This window comes from Penicillium argentinense (genome assembly GCF_028826775.1).
Source record: "Penicillium argentinense strain IBT 30761 chromosome Unknown utg000004l_segment0_segment0, whole genome shotgun sequence".
NCBI lineage: Eukaryota > Fungi > Ascomycota > Eurotiomycetes > Eurotiales > Aspergillaceae > Penicillium > Penicillium argentinense.
Genome location: NW_026622663.1, coordinates 1912402 through 1931510, shown reverse-complemented (window position 1 = coordinate 1931510; position 19109 = coordinate 1912402). Strand labels below are relative to the sequence as shown.

The window sequence follows — 19109 nt, the reverse complement described above, 5'->3', positions numbered from 1 at the left end:
GGGAAAGCATGGTGTGACACGATTTTATTCTGTTTTCTTGCGTGTGTCTTTTCTCTTGTGGGATTAGGATGCGGAATGAGGATAGTCGGTATTTCTTTCGCCGTTGCCCGTGTTTCGGCCTCCAGTCTCTAGGTCATGTTATTCCCGCTAGGATTAGGCTGTTAGACAAAAAAAGCTTATGATCTATCAATCTTGAGTCGTAACAGTGGACTGTACAGTATCTTTCTCAGATGTACTGCGTAGGGTAGCGACGATGATGTATACCGTCTTAGAAAAGCAGGCGGTCAGGCCAAAGTCAATGCATGGCCATTCTGCCGCCCGCCCCACTGGAGCTCCGCCGTCCGGATTCAAATCGATCTTCTCGAAACTCCGTCATCAATTAATTCCCCTTTCCAACACCTCACCCACAATGGCGCACTCAAAGCGCAACACCTCGCTCCCCCACTTCACCTCCTACGAAAGAAGCCTCCTCCGCAATTCATGGGGCACAAAGCGCAGCGTGATCGGTCGCGACTCGTTCCTCCCATTCGCCTCCTGCAAACTATGCCTGCAACCCGCGCGCTTGCCCGTCGTCTCCTGCCCGACGAACGGCGACCTCTTCTGTCGCGAATGCGCCATCAACGACCTCGTCGAACAGCGGCAGGAAATCAAGCGCCTCGAGCGCGAGCGAGACGAGGCGAAGAAGCGCCTTGCGGAAGAAGAGGAGCGGACGCTGGAGGAAGCAAGACAGAAGGATTTACATGAGTTCGAGCTTATTTCGATGGGGCTAGAGGCTGTGGTGAAGGGGGATGGGAAGAAGCGGAAAGCGGAGGATGAGGCTGCGCTGGCGAGGTTTAAGGCAAGGGAGATTGAGGTTGGTGGGGAGAGGAAGAAGGTTTTTGAGATGAGTGAGAAAGAGATGGCGGATGTTGTGAGGAGTGAGAAGGAGAGGTTGAAGGAGGACTTGAAGGAGAAGAAGGTGAGTCTTTTGAATGCTTTGATGGGCTTCTATCTTCGTCTGTGGTTGGGTTAAGTTCAAGTGTAACATGCTCATTCGCCGTGTTCAGTTTAAGGACAGCAAGTCCGAGTTACCGTCTTTCTGGGTCCCGTCTCTTACGCCTGGTACCGACCCCAACGAAATTGCTGCGAATATGGAGATCAAATTGGCGCCTATTTGCCCCGGGTCATCGGAGACGCACCGACATGAGTATTCCCTCAAGACGCTGGTTGAGGTGCATTTTACGGAAGAGAAGACGGCGGATGGAACAGTTTCGAGAGTTTGTCCCAGCTGCAAGAAGAACCTCAGCAATGGACTGAAGGCAATGCGTATGTGCCGCCACTAATGTATTCGATCATCCGAGCATCTGTGTTAATTCCCAGCAGTCACGAAACCCTGCGGCCATGTTATTTGCCAACCATGTGTCACCAAGTTCATGACACCTCACGACGTGATGGACCCCCACGCCACTAGAGAAGAACAAGCTAAGCACGGGCTGGTCCTGTGCTATGTTTGCGAGACAGATATTACGCCTCGCGGGCCGGGCGCTGAGAAGGCTGATGCGGATGACGGCGAGGATAGGAAGTCCAAGAAGAAGAAGAAGAAGGAGAAGACCGCCACTCGACCGGGACTGGTCGAGATTAACTCGGAGGGTACTGGATTTGCTGGCGGTGGTGGAAATGTGGCTACAAAGGCTGGCGTGGCCTTCCAGTGCTAAATCTGTGCTGAACTGTGCCTGGTCCTGTACAATAGTTCGATGAATACCCTTATGCCAGAAATACCCAATTCAATCGCCTTTGTGGAGATTGCCACTACAACGCCCCCTTTCAGGTACTATCTACTAGCACTCCAGCGTCTGCATTCCAAAGGAGCCAACGCACATGGTAGAGATAGCATCTCAACAGCACCAAATCCGGAGTCCCCTACCAGTGGCTTGCACCTCTACCACTCTTGAGAGCCATGCAACCATGATTCACTTCATGATTGGAAATATTTGGTCTATACTGTTGTTGCTCGGTAATTCGATTAAAGTGCCCCGTATATCTTCAACAGCCGAAATTGGAAGTTGGCGGTAGTGGGTCCATCTTACTTCTTGCGGCACCCAATCAACATCCAGTGGCCATTAGTGCTTAGAACAAGACGCACTACAGGAAACGAAACCCCAAGAGATGACGGCTAACACTGCGCCCTTTGCACTCAAATAGGATCTAGATGGAGATGAACGGGTGTTCAATTCGAGGGCATCAAGTACCGCGATTGGTCCGACCATACAAGCGTGCCAAAGATCCCGCATCCATTGCCACGGGACAATGTCCGTAGTATTATGACGTAGAAACTACTTGGGCTATATAAGTCACTGCGTATCTTCAAGAGGCGTGAATTTTTTTTTTTTTTTTTTCTTCCTAATCTAATCACATATTGTCCCATCAACGACTTCGATACTTGACCAAGAATGGCCTCTGATCCCTTCGGCTTCACCCCCGTCTCCTCCTCAGCCCTCGAGCTACTCGCATCCGCAAAACAAACCTCCCCAGCACCATTTATCCCAGCCTCAGCAACCCCTATTCCCGACACGCCTGTGGCCCGACGCATCAACGAGTACGCAAAATCCCAACTGCCCATTCCAACCTACAACCACTCCCTCCGCGTCTATCACTATGGACTGGCAATAAAGTCATACATGTTCCCCTCGTGGACCTTCACTGACGAAACCTATTTCCTCGCCTGTCTTCTGCACGATATTGGGACTACGGAAGAAAATCTCAAAGCCACCAAAATGAGCTTCGAGTTCTATGGTGGTCTTTTGGCGTTGGATGTTCTGCAGAAGTCTGGGAGCTCGACGCCCGAGGCAGCGGCCCCAAAGGATCAAGCAGAGAGTGTTGCCGAGGCCATTATTCGACATCAGGATCTGTGTGAGGTGGGAAAGATTACGGCTGTGGGACAGCTTTTGCAGCTTGCAACTATTTTTGGTGAGTTCTTGCTATGGTTTTAGTGGAGGATGGTCATCATCTGCGAACTGGGAGCTAACAAGTCATAGACAATGCTGGCGCATATTCCGACTGCGTGCACCCCTCAACCATCGAGGATGTTACCACCTGCTTTCCGCGCATGAAATGGAGTCACTGCTTCGCTGCCACAATTCATAGGGAAAATGAGTTGAAGCCGTGGTCGCACACTACTACCCTTGGTGAAGATGCTTTTCCTGCTAAAGTGCTTGGGAATAAGTTGATGGAACCATTTGAGTAGAAGTATTATATAGGAGTTCTATAGTCTAGAAGTGAGATGGAAATGTGATTCTTCATATTGGTATGACATTTGTGGAATGTACATGCGCGCAATGATCTTTGGTTTTTCCTCGCGCTCAAATCTCAGCACTGTCCCAAAGTCGAGTACTGACAGAAGCCATATGGCGCTCATCACCGTCGAGTAGCTCTACATAATTTCCAGTTAACCTTGGTGTTTGGAGTATTGCTGGAGTCGTGAAGTAGGCAGCAGCTGTGGGCACGATTAGGATCACGTGCTCTTCCAAGGTTAGTAAATAGTTTTATCCTCCCTCTTCTCGTCTTCTCTGCTTCCTGGTTCAGTTTGCGTCTCACTGTCAGAACCGACATTTTAATTTGGCACCTTTCTCGTTGGTGTTCTCCATACTGGCTATAGCGCACAGCTCGATCTGCCTCGAAAGATTCACAGGTTAACCCACCGGTCTCGACAGAAGGTTCCGAGTTCAACGTCATAGATCAGCAGCCCTTCTCTTCTCCTCTCTTCAGTTTCAGATTCTGTCTCAAAAAGCCTCGATTCGCGTCTGCATCCTCGTCTCCGTTCATGCTCAGACCTGCTCTCTTTTCTCGGCCAACGAGCCTTGAGATCTTCCAAGTTGCCAGGTTACTACGAGCCCAATGCACATCCCCACAATTAAAGCACACGACATTGAAAGCTCCGTTAATGATCACTGCAAACGCACTGAAACATGGCTGACCTGATGAGAATTCTGCCTGCCTGGACCTCCTGACGGAGCCAGTGGTGGTGTATATCGACGTGACGTAGCTTCGCGCCGATCTGAGGACAACGAAGCCGTCACTCTCTTTAGTGATGCCTCGTTCGCTGATAACACTGACCGGAAGAGCTCGGAGGGATATATATGCACCATTTTCGGAGGACCAGTTGACTGGAGAGCTGACAAACAGCGTACAGTGACTACCAGCACTACCGAAGCGGAGCTACTGGCGATCTCTGAGGCTGCAAGGAATATGAGCATGTGGAAACGTCTCTTTGAATCTATTCGCTTTGATCCAAAGCACGAGCTTGCTATCCGATGTGATAACCAGCAGACGATCCGGCCTCTCACTAAGGAAGCTCCTCAGCTGCGCACGAAGCTACGTCACGTCGATATACACCACCACTGGCTCCGTTAGGAGGTCCAGGCAGGCAGAATTCTCATCAGATGGAGCGAAACGAAAGATATGGCTGCGGATGGGCTCACCAAGCTACTGCCGCGTCAAAAGCACGCAGAATGCGTTCAATTGATGGGCATGGAGGATACTGGAAACCTGCTAGATTAGCAGAGGATTTTTGGAGATTGTGCGAACGCTGAGGGGTGTGACAAAATGAGGGGGTGGTCAAATACCACTAGGACACTTTGGGAAAGGCTTATTCATCGTTCGCCCAATTTGCCTTCAATGTGTTTACACAACATACCACAGTTCAACAAGGGAGACCCCTGAGATCGCTCAACCGATCTCAGCAACCTTCTATCCATGATCTTATTCTGTTTGGAGATCTTCAGTACTAGCCAATACATCGATTCCTCATCCTGACAGTTATGATACACGTCGACTCGCGACTAATTTTGTCGTACGTTGGGAGTTGGCCAAACTCAGCCCGCTCGTCCATGACAAGATTTCGAGTCCCTTTCTCAGACGAAAACGTCATATATCAATTCGATGGAGCCCACACCTTAGGGCTAGAACTTCAACAGCACCGATGATCCGGAGCATTCCGACCAAATACAATTACGTACCTCCACGCGAAGCTACTAAATATGCGAACAAGCCTAGTTAATTCAATAGTGTCGATTCCAAGCACTAACATCGCAATTCAATCATCCAGACAACACCAATTCACAAAATTGGGTGTCGGCGAAACCCTGAGAGCAGTCTTGGCCCGGGGCTGTCCCTGGATCTTTGTGACGGTGAAAGACATGCTAGCTGCTTTGAGGCTTAGTTTGGTGTTTGGCGGAGACGGAGGCAGCGCCGGACCCTGCCAAGCCGGTAGCGAGTGCTACGGAGGAGATTGCGCGCCAGCAAGCCAGCTTTCAGCCTCATCAAATGGGCTGGTTGTGCTCAATGGCAAGGGTACCTTATGACCGACGAGGTATGATGCGTTTATGCCAGAGTAGCTTGCATGGGGTTGGATTGGAGGTACATTAAACATGGCTGGTCCTCTTGTTGAGACTGGCTTTTGCTGTCTTTTTTTGTACTTCTTCGATCCAGTCTGCACTGGCAGTCAACAACTTCTTTGAACTCAGTCCGTTCTCATAAGAATGACTACCGTCTCCGTCGCCGGCGGCCTCTGGACCTTCCAGAACAACGGCCCCGTCACCACCACCTACACCCCCGACCCAAGCTGCACGGCCACATCCCGACTCTCCCTCGGCACCATCGACTCGGACAACTTCCCCCACGCCTTGTATCAGGTTGACTGTGCGACTACCAAATTCACGGACTGTGTTCCATCCGTCACTGCAACCCCAACGGGCTTATTCAACGAGGATGACTGGGTCGGCGTGGGAAGCTACTACTCGCCGGGTCTGTACTGTCCTTCCGGCTGGGAGGCGATTGCCCAGGCCGCGCGCGATGGCGACAAAGCATACACTACGTCCGGCGCCATGAGCCTTGCTGAGAGCGACCGTATTCCGTACTTTGCTTATGTACCGACTCTGCTGGCGAGCGTTTTGCAGCCTAGTGAGACCGTAGCACTGTGTTGTCCGAGGTATATCCCTCTTCCTTACACTCTGTGTGTATTCTATCTGCATACTAACGGTGTCATTGATTAGTGGCTTCACTGCCGATATCCTCGGCGGCTGCTTCAGTACAGTCCCATCCTACACCCCGACAGGAGGCTGCTACGTCTACGAACACACATACCATAGCTACGGGACGTCTACTTCGGTCTTTACCGAGGATGGCACCATCATGAGCGAGAAATACATTACTGCTACCTCAGACTTCCCGACACATACGACCTATACTACTAGCTGGGCTTCCGATGATGACTTCGCCGGGTTTTATACGCCCATCTCTTATGTTTCCGCCGTTACCCTCATTCATCACGAGTCGGATCTCAAGGTTACTGATACGAGCGAGGTTACGGTCTCGGGTACTGCTAATTCTACTGCTACGGGAACTGCGACTTCGACTTCGACTTCGAATGCTGCTGGGAGATTGGAAGCGAGATCGTCGAGTTGGAATGGGTTCGGTTCTATATTGGATGTTACTGCTGCGGTGGCCTTGCTGGGGGCTGCGATTATTCTGTAAAAAAAGGTGAATTGATATCACTAAAATTTTGATGCAATAAGTCGGCTGCTCCTACCCAAGCGCTGACTTTACAGTTTTAATTGCATTTTCAACCATATTGACCATTTCCAAACACTTCCCGTCTCCTTACTGCCGAATTATAACCTGTAGACCCATCATAAAGTTCTGGTCCCGGATATAGGCCATGGTTGAATTTGTCCTTCGGGCTCATAGGAACGTATCCTTCCTCAGCCCCATCCAACACTGGATCAACACGAGCGACAGAAAACACGGTGGCTGGGTATTCAAACCAGTTCCGTTGGGAAGTATACCCTCAACATTTCACTTGGTCGTGTGGAGGAGCACACCCCGGTCCACCGGACAAAAGATAGCGTCCACCATATGGCCATCCTCCTTGCCGGTTGACAGCCATAGGTCATTGTACATTGCGCGGTAGTTGTTTCGTCTCTTCTTTAACTGGATAGATGTTAGTGTTTTGACCGCCCTCCAATCCACGGACCCAAATGATCTGCAATGGCAGGTGGAGGAAGACCCCGCGTCGGGCCGCATAGCACAGACTCGAGAATGCTCGTGCCGCGAAGCAAGGGAGACGCGATAAATACACGAGGGTATCAAGGCATTTGCATTTGGCCATCTCCATCATCCTGACAGGCGCAGGAATTAATAACATGGCACGCCGCGCTGGCCGGAGCGGATTTGGCCGCCTGCTGCATGCGGGCAACGAGGACCTTGCGAGCACAGAATGCGCAGTCATTGGATAAGCAGGAGGCCGATCAGCCCAACCCGTCTGAACTCCTCCGCGTCGTCTCGGTTCATCTGTGCGGTGCTCCTGCCGCTGCTGTGTTTCCTGCTGTTTCTGCGTGGTTGTTGCGAGAAGACGAAGAGGCGACTGCGTTGACCGCCCGGCATCGAGAAGACTGACATCATCTGCGCTTCTTCCCTCCGCATTCGCTTTCTACCGCACTCGGTATGGCTGCCAACGACCTGCGAGGATGGGTCATGAGCGGCGTCTCGGGCGTCGGTGAGTATCGCCTTGACTTTATGTGCGAACGTGTCTCATTCCTAACCTCTCTTCACGCAGCTTGCGTCCTCGGGTCGGCCGTGATTTGCGTTGACCTGGTGCTGCGGCGGGTCTCGAGCCTGAAGAGCTTCCAGATTGCTAACAGCAACAATTTCCTCTCGGCGTCGCTCTGCCTCAGTGCCGGTGTTATGGTGAGTACCTGTTATCCGTTGCACATTTTCGGGCGAGAGCAATTTCATCGTTAACCATGCGTAGCTTTTCACGTCGCTGTACAGCATGCTGCCCACCTCGAAAGACTACCTCACGCGTGCCGGCTTCTCCCCTTCCGCTTCGGCGTACATTCTCATCGGTCTCTTCCTCGGTGGTGTTATCGTCATCCGGCTTGTCTCGGGCTTTTTGCATCGCTTCATCCCCTCGCATGTGGTGGACTGCGCGCACACCCACGACAGCCCGGAGAATGATCCCGAGCGCGGCGAGAGCCATGTCGGAGGCGAAACGCACCACCACCACCACAGAAATGGCACGAATGGTCACACGGAACAAACGCCTTTACTCCGCCCTCCGAACAGGACACACTCGTTCAAGTCTACCCCGGCGGTGCTGCAGCGGACCGGCGCAGGCTCGGGCAACGTGAAGCGCGAGTCGCTGCAGGCAATGCTCACCAGACGGATTACCTCGCTGGTCGGCGGCGCAAAGGCCCAGTGTGACGAGGATGGTCCTTGCTACGGTTTCTCCCAGACGTGTGGACGCGAGTGCACCAAGATTCAACCTCCGGAGCTGTGCCCGCCAACCATGACTGACGTGAACGAGGTCACCCGCTCGTCGATTGAGCCGCACCACCAGAGCATCAGTGTCCAGCGGAACTCGCAGCGACCTAACGAGGTGGACCCGTTCATGACTACCTCCGACACGGGCTACTACGACGCCATCGCCTCTCAGCACCCTCTGCACCACGGTGTCGGCACCTGTTCTTCGTCACCATCTGAACATACCATTCACCTCGATGTAAACACCCATCACGACCACCATGGCGATTCCCACAACGAGTCCGAAGGCACCCTATCCAAGACAAACGCGGACAGCACACACCACCACCATGTTCCGCAGAACGCCTTTCTGTCCATCGGCCTACAAACCGTCGTCGCAATCGCCCTGCACAAACTTCCGGAGGGTTTCATCACCTACGCAACAAACCACGCAAACCCCACCCTCGGTCTAACCGTCTTCCTCGCCCTGTTCATCCACAACATCGTCGAAGGCTTCGCCATGGCGCTCCCACTGTACCTAGCCCTGAACTCCCGCTGGAAGGCCATGTTCTGGTCCAGCCTGCTGGGCGGAATCAGCCAACCCGCCGGCGCAGGCCTCGCCGCGCTCTGGATCTGGGGCTCCGGCCGCAGCAGCCACGACGCGCATGGTCCTTCGTGGGGCGTGTACGGTGGAATGTTCGCCGCTACGGCTGGCGTGATGACCTCCGTCGCTCTCTCGCTTTTCAGTGAGGGACTGGGTCTGACGCACCAGCGCAGCATGGGGATCGGGTTCGCGATTGCTGGCATGGGTCTTATGGGACTGAGCTTCGCGTTGACGGCTTGATCGCGTCAACGCGAATACACTCCCAGAAATTCTGGACAGACCCTTTTTTTCGTGTCTATTTTTGCATGATCTCGTACCGGTTTGCATACACCAATAAAGGACGGGTATGGCGTTGGGGGTCTTTCTTTTGCACAGGTCGTGGCGTGCTGTGGTTCATGATGGATGTCTTCGCTCGTTAATGTTTTTCACTGACGAAGGTTGACGTCTAGCACTGGAATACATAGTCATAGTCCCTAGACACCTCTTTCTTAATGTGTCTAGCCTGTTGATAAATTTTCTACGAATGATGAAAATGAAATCTTGCAATGGCGCTAATGGGCTTTGGATCTCCTTTCCACCCGGCTATATCCCACTGTAGCATCCTGGATAGTCCTAGATTACCTTCAAGACGTAACAGACCAATTTCATGAAATAGTGGCATTAACTGAACTCAGACTATGGAGATATCATGACAATTTAATCTCCAAACTCACTCTTTAAATCTCAAGCTCCAAAACCAGCACTTCACAATTCAACAACATCACCCGCCCCGATCCATCACTTATCTCTTATTCTCCACTTCACAACGCCTGAACCGAAATCCTCCTCACATGTCCACTCCCATTAACCAAACCAACACCACTGGACTCCCGCAAATGATTCTGATGCAACTGCCCCTCATCCTCAAGATCCTCAATATCAATACTGAACCGTCTAGGCTTCGACCAAACACCAAATGTCTCGCCTCCATGCGCAGCTCCGGCACCCTGGATCTGCTCGGACTGCAGTCCAAAGCGGTCCGTGACCTGCGCGACAAGATCGGTGTGTGCAGAGGCACGCGACGACTTGCCGGTACCAAGGCGGGACTGTGCACGGCGGAGCAGTTCCATGTGTTGCGTTGCGGTGTCTGCTGCGCGAGGGTGATTCTTTGCGTCGGAGTCGCCGAGGAGATCATACAAGACGCCCTCGTGTAGTGCTGCGGCGGATTGGTGGTCGTTTGAGGCTGTGTAGAGACCTGAAAGGAGTTTGGTCATGTCTAGTGTGACGGGGTCGCAGCTACCCCAGACCTGGCGCAGGTTGTAGCAAATATCCCGGCAGAGCTGGATGGCGGAGTCGACGGAACCGCGGCAGAAGCGAGTTTCGACGAGACGGCGGCCGATCCAGACGACGACGTCGGGGGTCCAGGTGCGCTGGACGATTCGTGATGTCCATAGTGAGGTGAGGATTGCTTCCAGGTCGTCGAACAACTCGTATTCGCCCAGGAGGGTGATGATGTCGTTTAGCTGGGTGAATGGGAGATCGACGATCTCGACGCCGATCGACTTGGATGCTGCCATGAGTTCCTGGAGCAGAAGCTTTGATTTGACGGACATCTCGTTGAACATCTTTTCATTCTGGCACCTGGTGGCGCTGTTGCCGCTCAGGTAGAGACACAGCTGGGTGGCTGTGATGATGCTGTCGTAGTTGCTCAGACCGTCGGTCAGATGCAGGAACGAGTGCAGGACGCCGGTGACATCGCTCGCGTCTCTGAAGCGAGAGTTGTTACAGAGATCGCGGACCAAGCTGGTGGTCGTCGTGAGGATGGTCATATTGTAATCGTCGCTGTGGACCTCACGGATGCAGATGCCGTAGAACTGCTTCACGATATCTCTGTCGGCAATATTGGTGGCAGACAAGGTGCTGCAGAAGTACTCGTAAAGCTTGCTGTTGGTGTCCTTTGCAGCACGAGTACGGTTCTGCTGGGTCTGCAGACGAGCCAGGCTGTCTCCAGAGATGAGCGTAGGCACAAAGTCATGTCCGGACAGGTTCTTGGAGAAAGCCTGCTGGGTCTGCATCTCGCGAGCCATTTCGCTCATGATCTGGTTGTAGGTGGCACGTCGGCCGAATGCTTCCTCGAAGGCTGCCACGAAGACCGCGTCGCGGCGATCACCCAGGGCAATGGCGGATGGATCAGATCCATAGACCACGCGGTGACGCAGCTCATCCAGGACGTTGTTGCCGCCATCGATGAAGCCACACTCCAAGTAGATGGCAGCGATCTTGCGAGCCCAGTCGCCCATCATATCGGAATCGCCACCTGCGTGTAGGACGTCCGTCACATAATTGTGAAGAAGAGCGTTGCCCTGCTGCACTGAGGTCGGAGTGCCCTGGCGCGAGTGAGCAAGAGCAAGCTCGCGAAGCCAGGAGAGCGTGGTGGTGGAGAAGAATCCCTGGGTCTTCTTTGCCAGCTGGAACTCTTCGGTATACAAAGAGCGCGCTTCGCTGGTCGAGTCACGCTTGCGAACAAACAGCTGAGCCAGCTTGTGCTTCAGGGTGATGGGCAATGGCTGCGTCATCTGGTCGAGACCCTTTGCGGACTGCGAAGTAGGAACCCATTCGCTGGTTTGCAGGGGCCTCTTGTACAGCGAGATAGCCTCGTCGGTGTATGAGTGGTTGGACTCGCACAGCTCGGCGAACAGCAGGGTCGCGCTTAATGTCTTCTGGTGCGAGGATCCATACACATTCTGGCAGGTCATCAAGTACTCGGACGCCACCTTATAACGCTCCGAGAAGTCAGTGTTCTTGGTGCGTGTTGTCAGAATATGCATGTAGCCCAGGTAAGTCTTTTCGATGAGCTTCTCAGTCTGCATGCGGTCGTAGACACTCATCGTTTCGTGGACAACAAGAGTAGGCCAGACATGGCGGTAGACATCGAGAGCGGAGTCCCATTGCAGCTCCTTTTCGTACAGGACGATAAGTGCAAGAGCGGCTTCCATGCCCTCGGGAGCCATGGTGCTACCACGGAGAGTCGACTTGTAGATGCGCTGGTAGGTGCTCTTGGCTTCATGGCTCATCTCCAGACGACTGGCTAGTGCAGCTTCCAGATACAAGTTCTCAATGGTATGCTTGTGGGTCTCTCCCAGACGAGAAGTCAGGAAGTTGCTGACAGAGTGAAGCAAAGTGAGTGCCTTGGTGAACTGGAAAGTGGTTTCATAGAATTCAACCACTGCCTTGGCAACAGCCAGAACGGAGGGAACTGGAACCCTTTCTGAGGCCACCAGAGATCCAAAGGCGTTCTCGTAGACGATGGTCGCTTGATCCAGGTGCAGTCGGCGGAAGTGGCAGTAAGCCAGAACCAGCGCGAGATCGGCAACAGGGGGCGCCAGCTCGGTTGAGAACTTCTTGTGAGATCCGGTTTGCTCAACGGTAGGCCAGACGTGCTGCAGGACTGCCTTGGAGCATTCGCTGGCCGCGGCCCAATCTTCCTCGCGGACGTAGATACTGGACAGGCTGTGACACAAGATCAGGGTCGACACGTTGATGTTGCTAGATGACGAAGTGATGGAGTCTAGAAGCTCGACCATCAGCTTGCGGTCACGGCTGGACAGAGATTCTTCAATGGAGACGGTGTTGGCCATGCCCTCGGCCAGCAACATCGCCAACGTAGTAGCCTCAGCGGAGTATTCCTGGTTGGTCTCCTTGTAGTAGCGCCACATAAGGATAGACAGCGAACGATCCAGGCTGTACATGTGCATTTCGCGAGTCTCAGTTCGGAGCATCTGCACGCGCTGCATCATCTCCTGTGAGTGAACGCCGGTAACCTCGAGGTCAGCGACCAGCTCGCGGATGATCACCTCGGCCTCATCGTTGCGGCCCTGGCGGCGCAGGAATTGATAATAGACAAGAGCAACATTGGCCTTCTTATCCATCATATCAACAGAGTCGATATCACGAGAGTTGAGACCAGCCCAGAGACTAGACAGTATGCCCTGAGCCTGGGCCTTTTCACCATGTTGCTCATAGAGCTGAGCCATATACAGAGCGTACTTGATGCGACGCTCATCAGTGACTTCCATTGTCCGAACGACATTATCATACTTGGTACGCGCAATATCAAGGCTCATCTCATCACTGCCAGTAGTCGAGAACTGATCAGTCAGGAAGTCGGCAGTGTCGGACGATTGTCGCGAGTTGGAGCCGTACTTCTGCAGGATCTGCTGGTAGAATTGCTTCGAGATGAGAAGAGCAGACTGATTGTCACTGCGAGACTTGTAGGTGCCGACGATCATACCGAGGTACTTGAGACGCTGGTTGAATTCTACACCGGTGATTTCTGAATCGGTCAAGATCAGGTATCTCATGATGTCCTCCTGCTGGGCAGTCATACTGCCTCGATCGGTGAACGACTGGGTCATCATCTCAGCACATGTCAGAGTAATGCTGTCGGACTGTCCCAGAAGCTCCTGGCTGAGTCTCCAGGCATCGTAGCAGTGCTCATCAGCGTGGCTAGCATGAGCCAGCTTGGAAACGCGAGCACTCAGGAGCAGACTCTGCAAGAGCGCCATGGACTTCTCGCCGAGAATTAAGCGGCGAATGTCGGTTGCCAGGCGATACAGCTCAACGACACTGGACCGAGTAAACTGCGATTCCTTGCAGGTCAACTCGAGACGAGCAAAGAGAACGGTCACAGGAAGCAGCTTCTTGAAGCTGGTGCTGAATTGGAACTCGCCCTCATCAGTCACGAGAGGTGAAGACAGAAGATGCGACAGCCAGTAGCGCCCAGTATACTCGAGAACAGTATACTTGTCAAAGAGACGGTTGCGCTCTTCCATACTCAGTTTGTCCATGGAGATTTCAGCCTCTTCGCGGATACTCAGCTGCACCCACGCAAGGCATCTCGTCAGAAGATCATAATGGGCTTCCTTGAGGCTCAGCGGTGATTTGGCACTGGCGGCGCGGGCCTGCTTGATGACGTGGTCGCGGATACAAGTGTGAGCAAAAGACACAACACCACTCTGGGTCATCACCAAAGGGCTGAGAGCCGTGGACCAGCTAGTCTCGCTGCTGCGTGAAGTACGAGGCGTGAATCCAGGAATTTGGTTATCGACAGCCAGGAGCTGCTCGATCTCCTCTACCAGAAGGGGTCTCTCCGCGGCAGCCAGCCACGAGAGGACCGACTTGGTCTCGGCCTGACTGAGATCCAGGCTCTTCATATGGAGATCCAGAAGCTCAGGCATGGATTGTGGTAGACCCTGAACGGACTGCATGGCCTGGCCCAGGCTTCTCTGCTGGCCAGCAAGCGCAACAGCCATCTCGGCCCAGCTGAACGAGCCCTGGGCGCGGTTGACAATCGCAGCCACGACATTTTCAAGCTGAGTGCTCTTCGCGTAGTCGAAGTGGCCGCCAGAAGAGATCCCGCTAGAAGAGATCATCTTGTTGACGTACATCGACAAGTCGGTGCGAGTCTGGGAACTTTGAATCGTGTACTGTCCAATGTTCTTGATGGCCATCTTCGAGCTCAGTGGGCGGGTAAAGGCAATCATTTTCGAGCCAGCATTCTGCTCAGACAGAATGGCCGTGAACTTCTCGAGACAAGAAATAGCATCGGAATCGCCACCCTTGATTTGGTCCAGGCCGTCTATCACGAACATGTACTGGATGTTGGATGCCAGACCGGCGCGAATGCCCTTCCAGAGGTTCTCTTCGACTTCGAGGTCGCCGGCACCATCCATGGCAGCCTGAGCAGCATGGGCAACTTGAACCAGGATGGCTTCCTGGGTACGCCTGTCGCTGACACAGTGGTCGAGCATTTGGTGCAGGACTCCCTTCAGGATACGCAAAGGCAGTGTTGCGACAGGAATATCAGCACCTATAGGATTAAGTTTAGTTAGACCAAGAGCTTGACGGATTTGATGGGGTTCACTCACGAATATTGTACGGAATCACGTTCCAGTTATCATGCTCGGCAGATTCCTGCAGACGCTCCACAGTCCACTGGGACATGGCACTCTTTCCGGTACCCGGTCCACCTGTCATGAGCATGACAGGGGATTTGCCGACTGTAAAGTCATACAGAGTATTATTGAACCACTCGAAAGATCCCTCAACAAGAGTGTGTGTACGAGAATCCAGAATAAACTGCAGAGGACGGTCCTGCACACCCAGGAACTGGCGAAGGCTGCCAAGATCTGCGCTCGAGTAGATCAGCGAGCTGTTCAGAACCACCTTGGAAGTAGCGGCCTCGACGATAGCGTTCCAGTGGGTCGAATAGCGCCTGGCGTAGGTCACGAAGCCCGAGTCAACGTTGTGACCAGTAACCTGCTCGGACTCCTTGCTCTTGAATCCTTCGATGCAGCTGGAAGAGGTGGTGCAGACCATCTCTAGCAGGTCAGCGAAGACAGCAGCGGCCTCTGGCTGGAGTTCCGGAGACGACTTGTACGCAGTCTCATACTGGAGAAGCAGGTGAAGTCCAACGGCAACGCGACCATATCTGCCAAAGATGCTTTCGAACAGATCGGTGTTGTCGATATCAGACTGGGTTAGAGTGTCAGTATTTTCCTTCTTGTGTCGTCATGAAATACATTTACTTACCTCCAAAAGCAGAATCAAGAATCCCCAGATCAGCTTAGCTGCCTCGTTGGCGCCAGGTGCAAAAGTTCCGATGGACTCGCGCAGAGCATCTACTGCGTAGGCCATACGAGATGCCCAGCGGAGACTGCAGTCAAGTCTGCTTCCATCGCGAGGCATCCAGCGCAGACGCTCTGCAGCCACAGCATCAAAGAACGCATCGACTGTCGCGCTGCGCTGGCTGATCTCGCTAGCCGACAAGCCCAACTGGGTCTTGCACTTTTGCGTCACCGACTGGACCTTCTCTTGCAAGATGGTGACCTTGTAGCTGCTGCCGCTCAGGTTCTGCACAACGCGAGTGGAAGAGGTACCACCGGCCACGTTGGAAGTGGTAGTAGTTGTGGTGGCGGTCTTTCCGGGGCTGATGGCACCCTGATTGAGTCCGTGCTGGCTGACATCTTTACTGCCACCAAGACCCGACCCTGCATCTGCTGCACCTGCAACGCCAGCAGCACCGACAGCACCTACCATACCTGCACCAGTGCCGGACTTCAAGTGGTCCTGACCTGAAGCAACTGAGCTGGGAGCATCAGTCGGCTGGGGTCCAGACATTACCGCCATGCCATCCTTGACCATTCCGCCGTGGTTCGACAGGTCCTTGCTGGCCTGCTCGGAAGAAGTGGTATTGGCGGCGCTCTGGCCGAGGACACCCTTGTTGATACCCTGACCAGCAGCAAACTGGTTGGTTCCACCTTGTTGATACTGCTGGGAGGCCGAAGACACTCCAGTGCCCTTTTGGGAAAGACCTTGGCCCGGTCCCTTGGAGGTTTTTCCGGCAACCCCATCACTGAAGACGTCGTCACCGATATCGGCTTGGGTATGAAGCTCATCACTGATCGCGTCGTTGCCGCCGAAGGTTCCACCTGCCATTCCGGCGCCCGCACCGACACCAGCCACTCCTGCTGCAGCGAGGCCAGCTTGGCTCTTGCTGGTATTTTCTTGTTTACTGGTAGGTTTGTCTTTCTGGCTGCTGCTGCCACCCCAGGTCTGGTTGAATTTGTCTCTGGCTTGACTCAGCAGTCCCTGACTTGTAGCAGGCTTCTCTTTGCTCTTGTTGGCACCGCGGACCTGCGAAACTTCGTCTTTCGCGCTGCTGTACTGGCCTTGAGATTTGGTATTGGACAGTTGTGGGGTTGAGCTGATGCCTCCAGCCTCCGTTGGATTGAGCTTGTTGTTGTCCTCTTCTAGGGTGCTCTGGCCTTTGCTGAGGTTCTGCTGTTGGCTTTGGCTAATTCCTCCAGTCTGGGCCTGGCTAGTGGATTCTTGTGTCTGACCGGTGGTCTTTTCGGTTTGGCTCATTCCTCCTCCGCCGCTACTCAAGCCTTGCTGGGCTCCCAAAGCTCCGCCAGATTGACTGAGTCCCTTGCCCTGACCTTGGCTTTGACTGGTCTTGAGTTTGTCCTGGCTGAGTCCTCCCTTGGTGCTGCTTCCAGCGCCTCCTGAAGTGGTTTTATCCCCTTGTCTCTGATCGCTGGGTCCTGGGAATATAGGACCCTTCTTGATATCGTCGTTGGGCTCCGGCGGTCCGACACTGATACTGCCAAACATCCGTCGGCCGACTTTTTCAATACTTCCTTTATGGACGTTGTCGCTTTTCAATCCCTTGCCTCCCAAAGCACTGGCGGTACCTTCCTCGCCAGCGGTGTTAGTGGTATTTTCTCCTTTTCCGGTCGTATCTTTGATGTTGCTCAAGTTTCCTTGGGTGGCATCATCCTTGGCTTGTTCTCCCTTGTCAACAGCCTGCTGACCAATGCCACTTTGGTCAGTGGCTGCTTCGTGAGAAGCATCCTTAGAGCCACCACTTCGAGACATTCTCTTGCTGAGTCTCTTCGCGACGCGGGCGCCAATGTTGTCGTGATGCTGGGCTTCGGCTTCAATTTGCTTGGAAGACATGATGGTTGTGGTTTAAGGGTATCGAGAGTGATAGAGTAGGATAAGGATATTTTCGTAGTCGTTAAAAAAAATTACACAAAAAATATCATATAGTCGTTGAGTTCAGTTGTCATGAGTATAGCGCGAGACCAGAAGAAAGCCGGCTGAGTTCCCAGATTCGTTCACAATTAATAGCCAAAGAAGCACCCCTCGCACGGTTGCATCATAGCTTGAGCTTGGGGTTACCAAATGAGGCCGCTACCCTTCAATAGATCAATTGATGTAATTGAGGGGAGCTGTTTGTGCAGCTCCGCTTCGTCCATCAGGCTGTGAACCATGCTTTGCTCCCATCAGGACCCAAGGACCGCTTTCAGCTCACTAGAGAACAAGTGTCCTTTCAGTATATCGCTACCAGTCGTGTGAAGCAAGTCGATGATGCTCAAGGGCATGGCAGCGAGGGGATGGGTGGGTCTGGGGGCCAGGTGATGTCTATCTAAAGATTAGCTTTTCGGGGCTCGTCACTCTGCTTCTACTGGGAAATGTCCCCAGACATGGGAAATTTCAGAACACATACCTGAGTGAACTCTTTCGTTTTTTGAGATTCTCATCTCTGCTCAAATGTAGACTAATGGGAACTTAAGACCAATAATTGTATAGTAAAAGCTCCCCAGCAACTATAGATCGTCCATTTCATAGGTAAAAAAAACGATTTGTCAATGACGAATATGGATTCCCTCTCAACTATCTCGGACGTGGGGTAGAACGACCCGACAGGGAAACAATGGCACGCGTACATGCGAATGGCTGACCGAAGCTGGGCTGTGACGTAAAGACTCGTTCGGGGGAGGCGTTCGGGGGTGGAGCCGCTTGTGAGTGGCCGCCGGGGCGTTAGTCATCCCCGGCTTTGAACATCCCCGGCAGCCTGCCGACCTTAACGGAACCACTCGACTACCTGCGTGGACCTCCGCCATCCATGGTTGCCCACGCCGTGAGCTCATTTCCCCGGTTTCCATATCTTCATCCACTACAGTGTGGTCACCTTCGATGTTCCCGACCGCTCATGAGATCATTTCGGCTTTGTATTCATCCAAATCTACCTCCTACGCGACGCAGGCACGTCCGTCGTACTTCCGTCGAACCAATGGGCGGCTTCACGGTTATGTCATGACATTCCGCAACCTGGAGAAATGCGGGATCCACGAGCTATCACTCGCGTTCGACCAGGGCTGTTGTTTTTTTTCCCTTGTCGAATTCGATCGTGCAAGGTTGATCGAACCGATGGTTGGCTTGAAGGTCATTCCTTAGCTATCCAGCTCGGGCCGGCGCTGAGCATGACCCACGCCAGGAGTTCCCGCTTGGAAATGCGGTATTGTGTACACGCCAGCTGAGATATCCTTGGTCGATCAATGCATATGCGACAGGAATCTGAATCCCTCCCCGGTCTCTTTATGAAGTCGATCCCTGCATTCAGAGTGCTGGGTCTCGATGACGCCCATCAATCAGGATCTACAGGTGAGATCAGGTCTGCTCATGATTCGCTGGGAGTCGCATGTCCATGCATCGCTGCGTTTCTGAGCCCTAATACCCTGAAAGACGCGATAGGAAAATGCCCGGCTATCTATAGTGCAGTGAAGCGACCGAAGGGCTGGAGGAAAGTGGAATGAAATCATTGCATGAATTTTCGAATGAGGTACTATGGCAATACTCGACATGATTTTTCGTGTCTCGAAGTTCGTAGCTGCTTGTGATG

General features: G+C 53.2%; 6 protein-coding genes across 6 annotated transcripts; 5 read left to right on the top strand and 1 right to left on the bottom strand.

The window, feature by feature from the left end:
* Positions 1-409: 409 nt before the first annotated feature.
* On the top strand, positions 410-1694 carry N7532_003629 (putative RING finger domain protein; the record flags this gene model as incomplete). The annotated part of the gene is made up of 3 exons (XM_056616123.1): positions 410-958; positions 1047-1305; positions 1363-1694. The coding sequence occupies 3 exons, from the start codon at positions 410-412 to the stop codon at positions 1692-1694; spliced, it is 1140 nt and encodes a 379-aa protein (XP_056476480.1).
* Positions 1695-2429: 735 nt separating this feature from the next.
* Positions 2430-3223, top strand: N7532_003628 (cyanamide hydratase; the record flags this gene model as incomplete). Its single annotated transcript, XM_056616122.1, has 2 exons — positions 2430-2946; positions 3015-3223. 2 exons carry the CDS (start codon positions 2430-2432, stop codon positions 3221-3223), a joined length of 726 nt encoding a protein of 241 aa, XP_056476479.1.
* A 2293-nt stretch (positions 3224-5516) lies between these two features.
* Positions 5517-6510, top strand: N7532_003627 (uncharacterized protein; the record flags this gene model as incomplete). The annotated part of the gene is made up of 2 exons (XM_056616121.1): positions 5517-5965; positions 6030-6510. 2 exons carry the CDS (start codon positions 5517-5519, stop codon positions 6508-6510), a joined length of 930 nt encoding a protein of 309 aa, XP_056476478.1.
* Positions 6511-7221: 711 nt separating this feature from the next.
* On the top strand, positions 7222-7431 carry N7532_003626 (uncharacterized protein; the record flags this gene model as incomplete). Its single annotated transcript, XM_056616120.1, has 1 exon — positions 7222-7431. One exon carries the CDS (start codon positions 7222-7224, stop codon positions 7429-7431), a length of 210 nt encoding a protein of 69 aa, XP_056476477.1.
* A 48-nt stretch (positions 7432-7479) lies between these two features.
* N7532_003625 (Zn(2+) transporter ZRT3) lies at positions 7480-9121 on the top strand (the record flags this gene model as incomplete). Its single annotated transcript, XM_056616119.1, has 3 exons — positions 7480-7531; positions 7592-7722; positions 7787-9121. The coding sequence occupies 3 exons, from the start codon at positions 7480-7482 to the stop codon at positions 9119-9121; spliced, it is 1518 nt and encodes a 505-aa protein (XP_056476476.1).
* A 560-nt stretch (positions 9122-9681) lies between these two features.
* Positions 9682-17380, bottom strand: N7532_003624 (tetratricopeptide repeat protein; the record flags this gene model as incomplete). Its single annotated transcript, XM_056616118.1, has 3 exons — positions 9682-14729; positions 14788-15394; positions 15452-17380. 3 exons carry the CDS (start codon positions 17378-17380, stop codon positions 9682-9684), a joined length of 7584 nt encoding a protein of 2527 aa, XP_056476475.1.
* Positions 17381-19109: the final 1729 nt, after the last annotated feature.